Below are 20547 nucleotides of genomic sequence, written 5' to 3'. Positions count from 1 at the left end.
TTTCAAGCACAATAAAATTTAAATTCAGCCCATGTTAAAAACAATGGTTTCTATTATAAAACGTAGAGAATTATGCTAACGACTGACAATTTTCCTCATTCCTGACAGATACAGAACGTTTATTCGAAATAATTGACATGCTATATTATGATTCCAACAATCATGCGACGTAGAATTTTGCTAAATACAAGTAAGTGAGAACAGCCGTGACAGAGATCAACCCTGACTTAAAGTCTCAGGATTTCAAGAAACTTGAAATCCCGAGACTAGACAATTCCCTAATTCGAAATGAAACCCCTGCTTGCGTTTCAAATACAATCGCGCAGCAAACAATTAATCGAAGTTGAATCGTATTTAAAGACACTTGTTTTGAGCGAGCTAAAAGCTGGACCGGTGAAAGGTTCTCATTCGTCAAGGTTTAGAGGGCAATTGCGAATGACAGATGGACAGATGTTTTTTTCGCCTTAATTGGCCGTTAATGCAATCACAGCCGCCGAGAGAGAGAGACAAGAGCGTTTCCGGCGCAATCAATTGGATCGGCGGCACTCGCCTGCGCAGTCGATTGCAATAGACACGTGGAAAAAACATCCTCGAATTTGGGTAAATTTTACAGTAATATGAGAGCATGTTCGCTTATTGGAGGCGAATTTTAAAGAATTTGTGCCCAATCTATTTTTCCTAATTATTAAAACTTTCTTTGTCATTAGCGACAACTATCGGACGATTCAAAGCCAAGCTGATAAAGATGAACTGCGAGCCTTTTTCACATCATGTGAAATTGCTCGTCGCACTTGAAAAAGAACGCCTAGCGAAATTGAATTTATTGATATAATACTAATCCTATTAAGATTCAAAATAAATTGGAAATTGGTATCTCATCCCTTCGATCCAACTGTAGAATATTACCAACGAAATGGCAAAGATTCGAGATAGGAAACGCTCTGAGAGGCTGAGGCGCTCACTCTTCAAAACCAATTACGAAGATTGAAACGATCCCTGAATTAGAAATTTCATGAATTATTAAGCTAGAAGCGGTGACTATTTCTTTAGGATAAATTGCAGTTACATATGAATTCATCCATTCATGATAATAATTAAGATTTTATACTCATGTCAATTATCGTAAAAATATATTTCTGGGTTCCCATTTCTCTGTAAGTTAAATTTAATTAAATACGTTTATATCGGTTTATAATTGTATACGTTTGTTTTACGCAGTAAATATAACTGCAAGACAGTATATTTACTGCAAGACAGTAGTAACTGCAACCACTCTGGGGTTGACTGTAGATATGCTATGCGTAGGATTCATCCAGTTCCACACGAGGCTCGATTTTGCATAGAGCAAGAGCGGCACGATACGTTGCGATAAAAGTTGATATTTCATTTATATTTATTGGTGAAGTTCGCCAGGTCAAAATCTCGGCACGCATGCACCAGTAGTTGAACAGAGGTAGGGACTGCCGCTTCAGTATTAAAACTTTTGAACGTATTAAGGTATTCAGAATAAGCTGCTTAATGCAGAGAGCAGCTCTGCAGAGTCGAGCGTGAATAACTATATTATGTTTAAGACAAGTTCTCCTTGCAAGTGCAAGACGCAGACGAAACGAGGTTTCGAAAAGATCTGGGATCTTATAATAGGAGAATAATAGTGAATAATTGGTAAATTAAAATTATCATCAATTATATATAAGCTTATAAATAAAGACAAAAATACCGACTGATTACGAAAACTTCACGGGGATTTTGTGATATTCCTTGTTTCGAAAAAAAAAATTAGTTACAGGTCCTCACGGCTCACAATCGAAACCTTCAGGAGATTGAAAAAAACTTGAAAGTACTTTAGTATGGTAGACGATGACCGGAACACTTATGGGCAAATAAATGCATATGAGGATTCGGTGCAAAAGAACCTATGTTAATTTTAGCAAATAATATCATCAAGTAGCGTGAATACTGGTAAAATAAAATCATGGGTTTCAGAATTCGAGCTCATTAATCACTGAATGGTGATAAGTTGCTTTGATTTAGTATGAGTGTTTGCCAAACATTTCTAATGCCATCAACTAACTTTACGTGATTTACAGGTTACGACTAATTGGAACATTACATTATAGTGTGCAAGAGCATTCAATATTTTTGCGAAATGCGTAAAGCAAAGCGTAGAGGCGCTCCAGTAAAGCCGATAACAGTTAGGTATAAGCAATCAATCATGGCGAGACTTCCTGCGCGGATATCGAAGGCTCCTCTGACTGTTCCGCAACATAGGTGCACCTCGAAACAAAAGGCGGACAAACTTCACGAACTCTTGGAAGACGAAGAAAGAGGCTCAGCCGCAGAGGTGGGTCTCGATAATCTTACCGAAGTCTTCCATCAAAAGAACAACGAGCGCTCCCTGCCGTAAAGTTCCGCGATATTTCGGAACTCCGGACAAATACGCGTGTCCGGAATCCAGATAAGCAGTTGGAGAATTCCGATATGACGCCGTATTTCCAGGCTGTCAAACGGACTCTCGACACTAAGAAATAATGCTGTTAATAATATATAATAATAGTAATATATTAATACGCCAGGAGATATCCTGCTTAGTTATTCAGAATCAACCCAACGGCTTCCATACACAAAGCCAGAGAAAGGAAACAAAAATTAGGTATACACCGACGAGTAAAGCTCGAAATTAAACAAAAAATAATATCATGAAAAATTCTGTGTCACTTATTGTTATCTTCTAAATATATATGCAAATTGAAGCATATTCATTGTTTTTTATTCGTTTTTAAAGAAGCTTATTAATAAGAGAAGAAACGTCATTAAATCAAGTGCGTTTGAATTTTCACTTAATACATACGTATTTATATTGACAATAAATTGGATGAACCACCGCATATATTCAGTCATACTCGCCAATATTCATAATTATCACAAATATTAACACAAACATAAAAAGCCTCACTATTATTTAGGATTTCGAACAATATATTGCAAATTCTATGATCTTCAGGTTAGAATAAATTTCTATTTGCGTTGGAGGTTGGAAAAATTTACATATCCCAATAAATTTTCATCACAAGATGTGAATTTTTCATCACACGGTGTGGTTATTATTCACTTTTTCATCGTGCCTTTATTTTTCTACATTTAAATTCTCTCTTTTCAAAATAACTTAGTTGAAGCAACAAAGTTTAGCACAGAAACAAAAAACAGCCTGCGCATATGCAACGATTTTTCACCATCAGACAAATGTACACGCGTCCACGCTCGAAGAATTAATTTCCTTTCACTTCACTCTTAAAATGGAACCACATTTTCCAAGCAGAACCTGGGTGAACATCCCTAACCCTTGGCAGTGGTTTTTCAATAATAAACGAAGAGCAGCCGGTCATTTGAAACAGGGCATATATATTTACGGTATATTTTGCATTTATCTACATGAATTTTCAACGGTAAACAACTCAAAGCAGAACAAGAGTGTGGATCTCGAGATCTTCTCGGCTGACAAGTAAGACACGAAGAGCAGGCAATCTTGGACTCCGGGAAGGAGTCCATTTATCATGGAGGCATGTCGCTTGTCGTCATCAATCCAGCTCCAGTGTTGGCTAACAAAATCTTACTTCTCCATCATATGTCCCTCCTTATCTGGGTCATCGGGCCAGGAACTGTGATGATGGAGATATTTTCAGAATTATTTAGAGGCTCGCAGTGGAGCTATTTGGGTAAAAAAAAGAATGACGAAAGTGAGCTTGAGGCGTTCTTGAGTTATAATGAATAAAATTTCGTGATGAGAGACAGAAGAGACTTATTTCTAAGGCAAAAAATTAATAGCGAGGACGATACATTGTGAACTCGAAGATGGTTGCAACGTGATGTAAATTTTTGTTGTCATTAATAACAAAATTAATAATAAAACGTGAATTAGTTATAAAAGATTCCTTTCAGCACGGACAACCCGATCAGAAATTTTTAATAATAAACATGTAGTATTATCAGATAAAGTTATAATTACAAGGGTATTCAGGTAAGTAAATAAAGTATTTAAAAGAAATAAACTAACCGGAAACCTATATCAATATGTTGGCAATTGAATATTTAAGGCATACATTAGCGAGGCACACGCCGTAATATAGAAGGCATCAAATATATGCTAATTGTATTGAATTAGTCTTTAAAATCGAAGGCTGGAAGAAAAAAATTGCGAACGACGAATGTTTGAAGTACAATCGTTTGGAACAATCCTCAGTAATTTCGGCACCTTTACAGAAGAAATATGACAAGTGAAAAACCTCCATGATGAATGCCATAAACGCTACTTTCAGACTAAACTTCATGTAAAGAATTCATAGAAGTCAATACAGAGAATATTTTGGGAAAATTGCTTACGAAAGTGAGCCAAAAACAACGTTCCAGCAAACAGGGGATCCATATGCATAGATTCAGGAACATCGAATTTGGATCTCAGCTTCAAAAGAAAGCAAAGATTTAGACAATTCTGAAAGGAAGTCAGTCATAATATTCCTTGTAATCTGAATGTTTTAGCAGCCTTAATAAATTGAAACGGAACCAGAGGAAGGAAACTGTGAGCCATAAGCTCTGAACCGGAACTTTCGAAGTCTTGAGAAATGGAAAAAAAATCAAGAGCTGTCACGGCATAGCACGTGCTTCTTAATCATATCGACACGCACGTCAGCATCGTATTGAAAAACAACCATTCGGTTTATCTGCCTTATTCGGAAAATTTCGGCAAGTATGCCGAGTGATATGATAACCGCCCTAACAAAACGAGCGAATTTCCCGAAATTTGAAATTCATCTTCTATTTTTTTCTTTGGAAAATAATTTTAAGCAATAAATGCTGAAGTAGTGACGCAAATAAGAAAAAACAACTAATAGAATGATGAACTTAACACGAACTAAATCGCAACATTTTTTTATTTACAGACAGTGTCAGTGATGAGTATTCGTTTACAGGTTACTTTTGAATACGAATGAGGTGGAAAGCGCGGGCCGTGTTGAAGTAAGGTTTCATGGACATGCCTTACCGGAATTTGAAGTCTGATCAACCTATTTCACTCGATTATTCATCCCCGGTTATGTTCGATTCATTTCTTAACACGCATATGACAACCTACCCCAACGGGATAGTTAGAAAGAATGAACAAACTATATAATTGAAAGCATGAACTATATATTTAATGAACAATGTATAAAAATGAATAAGCGAATCCATGAGAAGTACATCAGTAATAATCTTAGGGAGCTATCAGACGGTAAACGAATGGTTAAACATTGAAGAACATTAAATTGGCTGGGTCCATCCGTAAGGTCATCGGTGTTGTCGCAGAGAGGAAGTCAGTTCAGCGAAGATAGACAAGTCAAATCAAATCAAAGTGTGGGAATCTAGCGGAGGAGCGCAGTGCTTGCCGAAATTACAACGGGGCTCTTGTCCAACGTTGCCAACAAGTTGCAGCTTCCTTTATCTACGCTGTTCGACGAGTGGGAGAGAAATGTTCAAATCATCGACCAAGTCCTGGAGACGTACTGTGCCGGAAGCGTTTCCGTCTTGAGACTGGCACTTTAGCTCAGATTGTCTGCAGCCGCTCCCGTCCATGGCCGACGAATGAAGTAACCAAAATACAAGAAGTTGGTTTTGAATGAATGGTTGACAGCAGCATCGGACTGGATCTGAGAAACTTCCTTGCCGACCTATTACTGCGTCCTGCCACGCCTGTCCAGGCAGACGGCTCAATCGAGAGTGAGCCAACCCCGGCTCATGTCCAATTCCAGCTCCGAGTAATGCCTCGGAAAGAAAGAAGAAGAGCGCGAATGACAGAAAGTCGGACCGCTACATTATGAATTGCACCCGTTGAATACTGCAGCTGCTCAGTTGATTCATCCTAACGTTGGAAGCGCTCACGTGACAAAACCACGTATGATTAGAAGGGAAACCAGATCACCCTTTTTAACGTTCTTTTGTCAAAAAAAATTAAACATGCATGGAGGAGACGCAGAGCCAGTCGACCAACGTTAACGAGCTTTAATTTAACATGACTAACCTCAATTAGGCGAAAGTTTAGCCATGCATGGAGAATTCGATTTATAATTAATCGATCCATTGGCACACCTATAATGAGAGAAACTTCTCTAACGTGTGCACTGCAGTCACATAAAACATGAAAAGACTTTTGAAATTTAGACTTATCACTAAAACTGTTTTATTGTATTTCCAAATGTCAGTCAAACCAGTACAAGAGATAACATGAAATGAATAATTCCACATAAATTTTATACAAAAATTGCGTTTTATTTACAAATTGTTTACATTTGACTAGAATACTGATTTTACCGATCATATTTTACATTAAAGTGAAGCTCTCACATTAGTTGTCCCGTTCGAAAAAAAGTTTTGAAGCGGGCGAATTTTGTATTGGAACGTTCCAAAAAAACGCTCCACTACAGCCAATATCGGGAATTTTAGCCAATACTCGACCGAGCGGTCGTATAGTACGTCGATTTTAGCCATGTTTATGGACAAAATAGTTGTGAAAATTAGCAATATTAAAGCTCAAACGTAGAATTTTCTAAGTAGAAGCTAAACGAAAAGAATGTTTCACGAATTTCGATAATGTTAGAAAAAATGAAATTTTAAGGTACACAGAAAATTAATGGTACGTAAACAAAGATACACCGAAAACGAATTTTTCGAATATTCAGCTTCTTTATTTGGTATTGATGAATTCAATATCCAGTCAATTAATATATTTTCCAGCGGGATTCTAAATTCACGATAACTATTTTGTTGAGTAATCGTGAGCCTCCAAAAATACTACGACATTAATGACCATCCATAAGTAATTTGAACAGTCAAACATGTTTTAAAAAACATTCAACTTTAAATACAGAAGTTGCTATTTTAAGTGCTGAAATTATTAAAGCCTCATGATAAAAGTGCCCATGTTAAATGTGGATCCCTACATCATAATTATTGGTCATACTGTCATACAGCCAAGGAACACCAAAACCTGCTACAAGCACTATGAAGTCTGTTAATTTGACCACTTCCAGCAACACTTGCCAAGGAATAATGAGAGCCGCAGAAGTTACGCGAGTGTTCAGTGCTCCAAGCCTGCGTAAACTGACGCCAAACTGGCAGTCACTCCATATAATTGCCCGTTTGTCTTGAAGGCAGCGCGCTGGATTTGGAGCAGACACGAGTAGCTCTGTGTCGTCCGTGCTCAAAGCAACGTCTTGTTTCGTGGATAAAGCAATTGAGGGTTAGTTTCTCAACCATCTCCTGACAACTGCATACGGTTGGAGCTAATTTCTCGTATATTCGGCGAAACATTAATGTCGGAACAACGATCTCAGTCTTGAATTTAACATAGTTTCGTTGCACTGGATCGCTGTTTGCGTGGCTCTGGCGACTTCGTACTTCACGGCCACTTACTTTTTTATAGAAGAAAAACCGAGCGAACCTCGAAAAATACGTTTCTGAGAACGTCTTTTCTCTGTATTTCCACGTCGTATTGCGGCACGGTAACAAATTGGAAGTAGATTATTCCACAGGCACCCTTGTGTAAAGTACTTGAGCGCACGAGAAGCGTCATAAAAATTTTTAAGAGAACTAATGCTATTAAAAATATGCATGTACCTGCAGTTTAGTTCTCAAATCATTATATGTTAATGGTATCCTAAAAATAAACGGCCGTGCCACTGAAACTGAACGCAACAAGGAACGGGTCAATAATGAAACACGAAGCCGTTCCTTAACCCCTGCCAAGGTAACAAAAATATAACTCAGTACTCACTGCAGTGAGTGACAGATAGCGCATTTTTTCGTCGACGAAAACCTGAAGTCACGGACGAACGGACGGACGGACCGACGGACATGGCAAGCACAATAGTGCATTTCTTTCATAAATGAGAAAATGCGCTAAAAAGAACCATTCCCTCCCGCTGCTAGTATAGCACAAATTTCTTCAGCACACTTCGTCATCGAGCTTTGTGTGGTTCAGGATCTTTTCTTGGTGGGTTGCACGGCTCGCTGCGTCGCCGCGGAGGTCAATTTGCCACTTATTACGCCCGGCGCTCGCTGAACTTGACTCTCAGCTGCTAATGAGTCTAAGGACCTCATAATGTTGACCGCGTTGCAGGCCTTCTGTAGTAAAATCATACCATTAGTGTGCGCAGGAAGCAAATTGAGTTGAAAATATAATTTTTTATGCGTTTTATAAGACTTTTTTGATACGTTTTATAACAGACTCCCATTGACGCTCAAAGCACGAACGAATTTCGGTGCAGACTAGATAAACTTATGACACGAAGAAGTCCAACGACGAATGGACTTATTAAAGGTAAAGTGACTATTTATTTAAACGTCAGTTTTGCGGAGATCTCGGCAAAAGACCAGCTTTTAGATCTCCTGTGAGCATGACACAAAAATTACAAAAATCGACGACAGGTCAAACTTGGCGTAATGTTCCGCGCCAACATTTTTTATACTTTATAATTTGATACTATATTATGAAAATCTATTTGCGCATACTACACGCGTACAAATTTAAGAAGCTATTCGTTCACGAGTGAATGACTCGATGGCAAATTTCCAACACTTGAAACACTTAAAATTGAAAGAAACCAAAATTAAATAACAAATGATTATAATTGGTAGATTTATGAACAACTGAATGATGAAAATAAACACGTCAAAGAATAAAATCATCTGAAAATAAAAGAATAAAAATAACAGAACATAAATATAGACTGAATATGAATAAAAAATGACATCCGAATAAACAAATCATCGAAGAAAAGATGAAGCAAATTCATCTTTGAATTTGAATTTTCAAATTCAATTCATCAAGATGAGTACTACCAGCCAGATGAATGCTGTACATATACTACCAGCCAGATGAATGCTGTACATACACTACCAGCCAGATGAATGCTGTACATACACTACCGGCCAGATGAATGCTGTACATTCACTACCGGCACGATCGTGTGATGCAGGGCCTCTTGCCAATTCATACGGTGTCTCTTTTGCTAATCGTTTATTGAAAAAAGGTTCTCATAACACAAAGAATTGACTAATGTTAACACCGACAACATTAGACACGATAATTCTACCTTCTTAGCCACATATCAACTACAAATTTAAAATATTTTATAATTTACCATCAATTCTATTGATATTCTCGCGTGCAGCGATATGTCCTCTGTTCCAATTCAATAACCAAACAGACAATTATTTTTATGGAGATGTTTGATAAAACGCAGTCGGCCAACTTAGTGACTTCGAGCGAAAGTTTATTAAAGTATTGCGAGAGATTGCAACTCAAGTTTACGCATACATCCTACATCTCCCTACATAAGGCGTAGGAATTAGTAATAACAAAGAAATTTCATTATTCATGCCGAAATTTGAGCACATGAGCTTCACTTCTTTGAACGTTACGAACAACAATAAAAATGCGTCAGGCAAAATCCCACATGAAACCATTTTTATTTTTCTGTTGTACAAATTATACATCGGAAAAATAATTTAATTAAGCATTATATTGAAATTTGAAATGAAAAGTAAAGGTGCCAAAAGAATTGTAACCCAATAATGGAGTTCAAGTACGCGTGGAAATTAAGATCTTAAGAGGTCGCTACATGAAGCAATCTATATAAATATTTAAGAAAACATTCATTGAAACATAGCTTTATTCAATTCATGCACGTGAAAATGAAAAAAAAAAAACCTTTCGCTTAATTGGCTGGGTTCGGACAAGAGATCACGAGGCTCTCGTCTCTGTCATTCAGCTCGACGTTCATATTGCGTTCAGAGCTCTGACAAATTAAGAGCAACTCGAAAGTCTCTTGTATAGACGTGGATTATCCCTGCAGCAATTAACCTCCTCCAGGAGATTCTGTTCTTTTCTCTTTCCGGTCGCTTCTGTCGCAGCGCAAGTCTTGTAAAGATGTCTCTTGTTTTGCAGGCAGTACAATAGATCTTTATGGTCATTGTTTTCGTAACAATGGATCTTGATATGGTGAACGGTTATGGCTACGAAAGATATTTATGGTGAACGGTTATGGGAACAATGGATTTATTTGTTTAAAGGTTATAGTATCAATCAACCTTTACGGAATCTGTTTTTTTTTTTCAAGGCTACAAACAACCTGCGATTTGGGAAACTATCTTCGACTTGGGGAGAATTATTATCGGTCCGTGACAGATATGATATTTGCCAAAAATAGATTCATACGATGCACCGTTATTAATCAAATCAGGTCCAATTGTTTCATTAGACATTAACATTATTGTGAATTAAATGGGGATGGTCAAACGGCAACTGCTTTCTTAATGGATTTGGAAATGGAATGAAGTTATGTCATTGAACGACCATGCACAGCGTTCGCCTCACTGAACATCAAGAGCAAAATAATCTTAAAAATCGTGTCGATGGCAATTAGTTTGGTGCAAATTAATTCATGCAAAAGCGAGCATTAGGTCGGTGCAAATTAATTCATGCAAAAGCGAGCTTGCATTCCGATTCGCTCGTAGTTAGGTTGCCACTGTATGTAGAACAGTAGTTAGAACTTCAGTCTCAGTGGAGCTGCAAATACACAAAGCCAACAGACATTCTGTGAAATCTTTCAAACTAATTTGTTGAACTTGGGAGCATGTACTGCAATGTCAGACGACTCAGCTGAACGGCAAATCCTGTAAATTCAGAAGTTGTAAGGACACTTTTGACACCGTGTACATTGTGAGCGTCAGCCTGCACACGCGTTATATGCCTCGCTCATATGACGGAGAACATTCGGTGCAGTCACAAAATAAGTACATCTGTAAATACTCATGCCCATATATAACAAAGGGTGATACTTTTTCAAATTCTGGAGTACACGTAAGTTAATGAAGATCTGTTTAATGTAAATACAGAAAAAGCTCATTTTAGAAGTATTAAAATCTCTAAAAAATTCGAAAATATCGCATATGCTCATAAGAATATGCTGATGACCAAGGAAGGTCAAGCTAAGCGAAAAAAAAACACAAATCAGTTTTCAAGGATGCATTTGGTTGAGTAGGCGAACGTGAACCGGCAAATGAATTTCGCGTCAATGTATAATAGATATGCATTACAATCACAATGCCAACATTAAACGGCTCAGCCAATCAAGAGAATTAACTTTCACAGCCACATGAACAACAGGTTAAGCTGGAACTCACTCAAAGAATAAAGATTTCCTACCCATTTGATTTTCATGATGACATAGATCATGCGAGGGAAATACAACAATAGTAAGATACACGAGCAAGCATGACTCTGTGATTACTCACGTTGTTGATCTTGAGTTTGTTTTTGATCTTGTCCTGTTTGTAGTGGCCGGAGAGCTGGTAGAGAACAGCGCGACTGCGCCGGCGCCCATAGTTACCGGGTGGAGGCGCTTCCGGGTCTTGAGTGTCGTTGTCTTCTGCAGGGCAAAGACGGAAAATTTATTCATTCATAAGCGAGCATTAGTTTGGCGCTACTCTATTCATGCAAATAAGAGCTTGCATTCTGATCCGTTGGTACGTAGTTTGGTTGCCATTGGATGTACTCGAAGAGCGGTAGCTTTGATAAGAGAGCTACGAGCCACCGCTCGTACAGCAGTAGCTTTTAAGATTTAAAATGTTACACGAATGACAATGATACGTTGGGTCCTTTGCTTGGGAGTACAGTAGCACCTTTCATAACAGCAACTTTCATGGTAGCACTTTTCATGGTGGCACCTTTCATGCTAGCACCTTTCGTTACAAAAGTTTTGCGTTAGCAATTTGAGTAGATTAATAAGAGCTTATTTTGAGTTGATTATTCACTAAAGTTCTTTTTATACTCAACGGCCGAAACTAAGATTTGATCTCCAAGGTAATTAGTTATGGGAACAATAGCCACACATGATGGACGAAAACAAAAACTTTTGAATATGAGAGAAAGTTCATCATACGCATTTTTATCAGGCTTTGTAAGTAATAGAGAAACCTACAATACGCAATTAAGAGGACTCGTGCTCATGGTTCTAAGACTAACAATAAAACATTATCTTCTTTTCGTAAAATGTTTTTGTTTTCAAAACATCTGAACCATCCAATGCGTAAGACCAAAAAGAGCCGATGATGATATAAAAAAATCAACAGGGAAGTTTGAGAGCCTTTCTCGTCACATTAAAAAAAAAAATATTTAAGGCAAGCAGCAAAGTCTGAAGTGCATTAAAATTATTTTCGGGCGATTGAAAACTATAAGTCGCAGTGAAAGACGTTAACTTTTGCCAGGAACTTTGCATAGAAGTTTAAGACTAATGTGATGAGTTTCAAGCTGTTTGCGTGCAAAGTTTCATCTTTTTGCTGAGAACATTCTGCAAAAATATTTTCCGAAATTTTACGTCAAATGAGAGTGCTTCTGAAAGAGAGTTATTTCCTTATTTTTTATACTCGTAGTTGATCTTTCCATGCATGCGAGAGAGTGGTTTGGATGAGGTTTGTCATGCCGTCTCGCTAGTCATTCGGCCGGTTTACGCTCATAAATATGATAGTTTCGATCATCACGTGGCCAATAAGTCGTGCAGACAGTCATTCACCTACTGAACGGCCGGCCAAGTTTGGGAATATACGAGTAACTCTATTAAAGACCGCGACCGTCGTGCACCTATAGGATAACATGCAAGGCTCCGTTCTTCGTGCAGTGTACCGATATTTTGTTGCATCCTTGGAGGTGTGGGCTCGAGTTTGAAATTTCACGGAATTTATTCGGATTAATTTTATTTTGCAGCAATTGGAAAGTTAGGTAGTTTCTGTGTTTCATAAATTAGTTATAATAGCTTATTATTGTGACTTATAATAACTATTTATCCAAAAGATGAATACATGGCAGTCATATAAAGTGACATCGACTGCTTATGATAATATGTCGCTTTAGATGCGTTCATTTCCTGCGTATAACGCTAACTGTTCTTAATTGCGACGATCCCACTAGATTTTGGAAAATTAAGCCATATTGACGCTAATATACAGAGAGATTATATTTACACAACGCACATAAACATACATGTCCGCCTACATGATTTAATAGAAAATAACTCCTGAACAAAATTCTAAAGAATTTAAAAACTAAGAAGAGAGCCAAAAAATTCTCCACCATTACTTTATAGGAGAAAATTTTTCTGAGTCCAGCTCCATCGTCAGCTCCAAATCATAGAACATAAGTACAAACAATTAGTAAAGTAAAATTTACAATAAAATATTATCTATTCATATTTTTTTCTCATTTTTATTTTGTTTATATTTAAAAATTTACGTAATAACATTTTCAGTATGAATTTTAGTTTACTAAATATTCGTACTTGTGTTATTCGTACTTGTGTTCTAGGTTTATGAGCTGAAGATGGAGCAGGAATCGAAATTGAGAAATTGGAAAATTGTGAATTTCTGGCTGCTTTCAAATATACATGGTAAAATTGCGCTTTAATCAACCAAGTGATCTTAACACTAATAAACAAATTTAATTACCGAATACTCAAAATAATTACGCATTATAATTTATTTCTCAGTTATAAATTTACAGGAGATTTCCAGCTAGGCACTGCCAACACCTGAATCTTTTGTTAACGTATTCAATCAAATACTAAGGATCGCACGATCGTGGTATGCTGACATGATCGTTCTGGCAGACTGGCAGGCAGCCTTTTGTTCTCATAAAGGCTTTTATAGTGCCATATGAATTGCTCGGCACGGCCAATTCCTGAATCAACAGGCTCCATGAAAAGTGCAAATCCAGGAACTATATAATGATAGATACGGCCTGTATAGCCAGCTCACGGCTCATCATCGCGTTCCTATAGACAAACTGGTCTTTTGACTGCATTTAGAATCTCAAATGATCAAAATTTATGAAATACATACATGCCTAAGTAGCGCTAGATGTAAATGTTTCAATGAGTTCAAAACGAAAAAAATCCAAACGGGATGCTTCCAGTAAATCGTTTCATTTTAGGACAAGGAATGTTACCGTACGGTTGCCGTGAGAAGCTCGCAGAACATCGCATATTTGGCAACTTTTAAAGTCGCGTGAGTTAAATGAAGGGCGAATTTGTAACTAGTCTTGATGATGCACGAGGCAAAGAAAGACAGCAGACACAGAGAAAAATATTGATATATATTGCATATCATCGGGATGTTGTGATAATACAAAAAAATATGAAGCTCACAAAGAAATTCTTTACAAGAAAAATACATTTGTACTTTTCTCGCGACTTTATTAGCCTTCTCGTGCAATTCCATGCAACATCAGAGACACCGAACGCATCCATCGCATTATTTCTTAGAGTTACAGCTTTTATGATCGGAAACTATGACTGAGAGATAAAAGAAAAATTGTCGTCAGTCTTATATTAATCGATGTTCGAATTATAATTGTTTTACGTCGATGGCTTTTTATATTCGTTAGATTATTTTTAGGACATTAGTGATCCCTTCGAAGAGAAAAAAATTAAGCATCTCTTTCAAAGTAGTGCAGAAATGAAGTGGAAAAGAAAATGTCAGAATCTGCCTCGTAAACGTCAAATATCCACGATCATTAATCACTTGGTGCAATATTACATGTAAAATTCATTTTGAAAGAAATTTTTAAAAAGAAACATGAACGCAATGACCATCACCAGGGAGATATAGAGCTTAGATTCTTTCCAAGAGAGAACTCGCAATCATTCAGGAGAGAATTCGGATAAATTATCGCTTAAATTCAAAACGCTCTTCGTGCCTTACTAGCGCAACTCATTGGCTGGCGAAGGTTTATCTCCAATAATCTTTCGACTAGTCGATGATCAGACGTTCTCGGAGTTAGTCAGTCTCGAGAAAGCCAATATTCGCGTCACACATTTTGTTCCAGCGAGGCTGCTAGAATTGCGCATCTGATACTGCCCCCTCAAGTTAAATTTATGCAGTTCAGATAAAATGCCCAGATGATGAATGATGGAACAACATAGATGCGAGAGGAAACAACACAAAGCGAATACGTGGACTTGTTTCCCCTATCTTGGAAGAAATAAGTCTTGGGCTTGTTTCCTCCATCGTATTCGAGTGTTATATATCGATATATATGCATTATTGCGATATATGAACATATATAGTCTATTGGTGGATAGAGTCATATTCAAAGGTAAACATATTCTACATTATAAAATGTTGCAGCGAATAAAGACGATTGGCTAGAACGCATTATTTTCCTATTGATTTACTGATATTGTGGAATGTAAAATAGTTGAAGCTGCGTCGAGGGTTAAGCCAAGTCAGGGCTGTCCCTACATTTTAGACATCGCGTAATTTACACTGCCAATCAAGCTTCTCGAACCCTGAATTCTCTGCCCCAATCTTGTTATTCTTACCCAACCGGTCAGTTTGCTGATATCGACCAGAATAATTCGCAAATAGCCAAGGCTCGAACCCGCAAGTCATTGCTTCAATCTTGGCGATCTCAATAAATCGGCCACTCTGCTGCGCAGTTGCAACACATGCACATGCACGAGCACCACAATTCTGGTGTTAATGCAGGTGTGAAATTGTAGACATCTGTTGCCCATATATAATGAACAAAACGTCCACATATAGAAGCCAGACCGAGTCTGAGGTGCGGAATTAATAATAATAGTGGCCATTTAAAGAATAACTCGCACGGTCTTCGCAACCACAATAAAGGTGTGTTTCCTTAAACGCAATTTGATATTTTAGAGTATCACCAATACTGTTTTTATATATATATATATAACGGCGAATTTAAATGTTTGAGGTTTGATCACTATGAATTTAGGGGCCAGGGGGACATACTTTCAAAATCGCTATGTGAACTTAAGTACTTACGCTCTATTTTCTTGTCTATGATTGGTGGATTTTGCTTGAAAGGCCGTCAATGATTGGCTGATGAACTTACGATCTCTTAACTTTTTTTGAAATTATAGGCCCTGGATGTCTTCTGAGGTTCAACTGTGATTTTAAGACACAAACTATTTGCGTAAATACGTCAGTAATAAGTCATCCGACGTCTACGCTTGACTTCAACTCATACACAATTTCAATCTTCTTCTTGTTTTAATAACAGCATTACGAGAGGTTGTCTTCATTCCCCTGTGTCGTACCGCGAAAGAAGTGAGGAACCTGCATGGCGGGTTATTGTGGATATGTTGAGGCCGTGCATAACGCACAGTTCATACTAGTCCCGGAAGACTCTTAAGTGTAGAACGTAATGAAGAGGCTGAGAGAGGAATGCGGAACATCCAATTTTGCGTGCCATGCTTTGGTAAATACTTCTGAACGTTGTCGAGGGATTTGGTAGTAATGATAAGCTTCCCAATTTATTTTTCAAACAATTAAGCTAAGATTTTTTAACTCAGTGAAGGCCTATAAATATTCTTACAGGCATTAAACATCGTTCTCGGAAAATTTCGTACCTCTCCCGTTCGCATTTTTTTTCAGATCAATACAACATGAATCGAACATGTATTCATTTGTACCGAAATAACCAAATAGTAAATGTTTCCACTAATGATTGGCTTCCACGAGCCATTAAGGCCAATTGTTGCCTTTAAACCCTCCCTAAACACCCTACATCATGACGCAGGATTCTTCTGAACCAGATTTCCCCAGAGTCTAAAAGCCTGCTCATAGGAAAAATAAGTAAAAATAATGGTTTCGGATGTTTTCACGTTTCGGAGTAATAGTTCTTCCTTCAAAAAGTGAAGAACAAGAAAATAGTTTTTTGTATATCATAGAATTATTACACTTTTCAATGATGAATGAATATGTAATCACTAACCTAAATCCCAGGATTATTATATAATTTTCAAGATAGTAATTACCAGGCCTACCACTGCCGGAGTGTCCGTTATTCATGCAAATTCTGGGAAGTCCGCCAAAAAAGTTCCTTGTATATATGGCGCTCCTCGCATAAAAATGAAACCAATTCATCGCGCAGGAGACATTTTTAAGTATGCCTATGAGGCCTTCAGACACGCCAATGAATATGCTAATGACTTTAAAAACATCAAAGTGATTACCACATAAAAGCAATTACCATGAGGAACAAAATACTGCCAAACTGCGGGAAGATTTGTTGCATGCTACAAAAGTATTCAATATGCCTCAGAAAATCCCTTCGCGTTCTATAGCATAAAATGACAGATTACAAAATTTAATTATATGCTTGCTCCAGATGCTTTGATCGAGGTAAGCGTATCCAGACACAACAATGGAAAAATTCAAAAGAGCGTGCTCAATAATTAAAAGGATGCATACAAATATTTGCTTCGTAAATATAACAAAATGTAACTTGTAGCAAAAGATTTCCGGGAACACTATAAACCAAATTAATATGTCATGTGTTCGCAACGACTAAGCGTATGAAAAATCCAGTTTCGAAATTGATAATACTGCAATGCTAAATATACATAGAAGATTAATGAATTAAGAAGTGTTCAGAGACAAATAAAAAGTTTGACGGTATAATACACAATGTAAGTTCGACATTACAACTGTCAATCCATGTTTGGCAATATATTATATGATGGAAATATTACTCTATCGGCTATGTAGCTCCCGCCGAGAAAACGAAAAAATTCACTTTCAATCCGATACAGTTCAGTAACATAAATAATGTTTATCCTGTATCTAAATCCAGAGGAAATTTTGAGTGAAAATATTTCATCTCCCGTTCAAAATCATATTTCCAAATAGCTCACAAAGTTCTTAATATATTTTTATAATTAACTTTCAGCCAAGAACGTTTGTATCTCGGCCCCTATATGCCACGTCAATATCTACAGATTTTCTCACATTGGTCACAGCCCTGTCCGTATAACCATAAACTGAAATAACTGGTATTTAATTCGATGGCTATTCGGAGAATGAGTTTCGAGATTATTCTCATGAACAAATTCAGAACATCGGTTCTCTTCATTTTGAATGCATGCACTGTCATCTAATTGCGTTTCATTTATGAAATTATTTGTTAATAAAATGTGAATTTCCGAGCGATGTATTCAACACATCAACTCGATCTAGCAAGAGCAGGCCAGAGAGCGTGACGAACCCACTTCTAAGAGACAGCTATTGCTGCTCAAACTTTATCAGTAATCAGGAATCATCCACTAGTTGTCGGTGATATATAGACATAAACTGTTTCATAAATTTCCGATTGAATCACAACGCTCTCGAGAACACTGCAAATTAATTAAAAATTTCGGTTGTATTTTAATTATGAAATGGAAATTTTCTGCTTTCGATTAAGACACCTACGACTTCTGTGAAATTCAGATTGGAAAATTCACAAATTCTAGAGCTCGATAAAGAAGATAATCAGGCTTGATTAATTGCTTGAAGTCTACTCAGCTGAGCTCACCGCTAACAGAAAGCAGGCTCCTCCTTTGTCGAGTGAAAGCTTCTATTAAATAACTCATTTACTTGAGAACCACCAGGCTAATTGGATGCCCTGCCTGTCACCGACGTTCAGGTCTGGAAATGAAGTGAGATCATTTCCAGGTTACCGGGACTCAAGATATCGCGCGAGTCCAGCGGGCTTCGTGGAGACGACTGCTGGACTGTTGGTGGTGTACATCACTGTGGTGTACATGTTCACTGTGTGGTGTACATGGTCACTGTGTGGTGTACATGTTCACTGTGTGGTGTACATGGTCACTGTGTGGTGTACATGGTCACTGTGTGGTGTAAATCACTGTGTGGTATACATGGTCACTGTGGTGTACATCACTGTGTGGTGTACATGGTCACTGTGTGGTGTACATCACTGAGTGGTGTACATGGTCACTGTGTGGTGTACATGGCCGGTGTGTGGTGTACGGTACATGGTCAATTTGTGATGCAGCAACGCTGCAACACAGACGTCAAGTGACGCTGCCTATCTTGTTGTAAAAGGTTGCCTCATACGGGAAAGGGCGCCGAATGAGTGGAAAAGAAGGCCACGCAAGAGGCAAGAACGTCATGTAGGTGATAAGTGAGGCCGCGGAATCTGCACAAGACGCCTCTTGATTGGCAAGTTAGGCCAGGAATGCGGCACAAGAGGCCACGTGAGAGGCAAGGTGCGACGCGCTGAAGGCAGTGTAGGAGAACAAGGCCTCTTCCTGTATACGTCCGTCAATGCACGAGCTAAACTAGAACCATTCAATAGTCAAGTTCATACAGTGGGGGGAAATAAATATTCGTACACTTGAAAAATCGTATTTTAATGTATGTAAGTACACAAACTTAACAGGAAAAGTTATTTAAATTATGTATAGAGACGCATAGTATTCAAAAATATTATCAAAAGAAATTAAATTTCAATGCAACAAAAAACAATGCAACATGTTCACTTTTCGGGTGAAAAAAGTATTCGTACAAAACAATAAATCCGCATTATTTTAATTTAATACTTGGTTGAATACCCTTTATTCAGCTCAACAGATACCAGTCTATTTCTATACGTCTCGACCAATGATTTGCAGATGCTGACTGGTATTTTATACCATTCTTCTTGGCACACCACCTTAAGATTCTCAATGTTTGTTGGGACCTTTTCTTAATTTGAATCTTCAAATACCGCCACAAATTTTCAATCGGATTTAAGTCCGGCGACTGGCTTGGCCATTCCATAACGTGTACATTTCTATCAGCGAACCATTTCTTTGTGGATCTTGCAGTATGCTTAGGATCGTTATCCTGCAGGAAAATCCAATCACCAGGTAGCTCTAGTTTCTCAACAGAAGTCGTCAAATTATTTTCCAGGATGCTCTGGTAGTTTGCAGCATTCATCCTACCATCTATAAGTGATATGTTACCAACACCTTTTGCGGAGAAACAGCCCCAGATCATGATATTGCCACCACCAAACTTTACACACCAAACTCACTCACTCACTCACTCACTTACACCAACTCACCGTCTTTCCTCCACACATGGTGACGATAATTTCGACCGAAAAGCTCAATTTTTGTTTCGTCCGTCCAAAGAACCTTTTCCCAAAAAGCATAGTCTTTGTCCTTATGCTCCTTGACGAATTTCAGCCTGGCATCTCGATGTCGTTTCATTAGGAGTGGGGTCTTTCTTGGGGTGCGTGATTTTAATTCGTTTCTGTGAAGTTCATTGCTTATTGTTCGTTTGGTTACTTGAATTCCTGAGGCACTCAGGTGACTTTGCAACTCTCCTCGAGTAATCTGTGGATTTTCTTGGATTTTTCGTCCCAATAATCTAGCAGATCGTGCAGAAATCTTCCTAGGAGCACCTGATCGTCTTTGGTTTTCAACGCTGTCACGGGTCTTGAAGCGTCCAATGAACGAAGCAACTGTACTAAAAGGAACATTCAAGTGGCTAGCAATCTTCCTATAACTTTCTCCTTCCTTCCAGGACTTAAATGCCGGACTTAAATCCGATTGAAAATTTGTGGCGGTATTTGAAGATTCAAATTAAGAAAAGTTCCCCAACAAACATTGAGAATCTTAAGGTGGTATGCCAAGAAGAATGGTATAAAATACCAGTCAGCAT

General features: G+C 37.9%; 1 protein-coding gene across 1 annotated transcript in view; it reads right to left on the bottom strand.

Moving 5' to 3' along the window:
- Positions 1–20547, bottom strand: part of LOC108667415 (potassium voltage-gated channel subfamily H member 8) — a 152245-nt gene that overhangs the window by 38173 nt on the left and 93525 nt on the right. The window contains exon 4 of the mRNA XM_047879660.1: positions 11326–11459. Within this exon, the coding sequence (XP_047735616.1) occupies positions 11326–11459 (134 nt within the window). The remainder of the gene's footprint in view (positions 1–11325; positions 11460–20547) is intronic.

This window comes from Hyalella azteca, unplaced genomic scaffold (genome assembly GCF_000764305.2).
Source record: "Hyalella azteca isolate HAZT.00-mixed unplaced genomic scaffold, Hazt_2.0.2 contig3573, whole genome shotgun sequence".
Classification (NCBI taxonomy): Eukaryota; Metazoa; Arthropoda; class Malacostraca; order Amphipoda; family Hyalellidae; genus Hyalella; species Hyalella azteca.
Note: the sequence above shows the minus strand (reverse complement) of the source record. Positions and strands in the feature narration are given on the sequence as shown.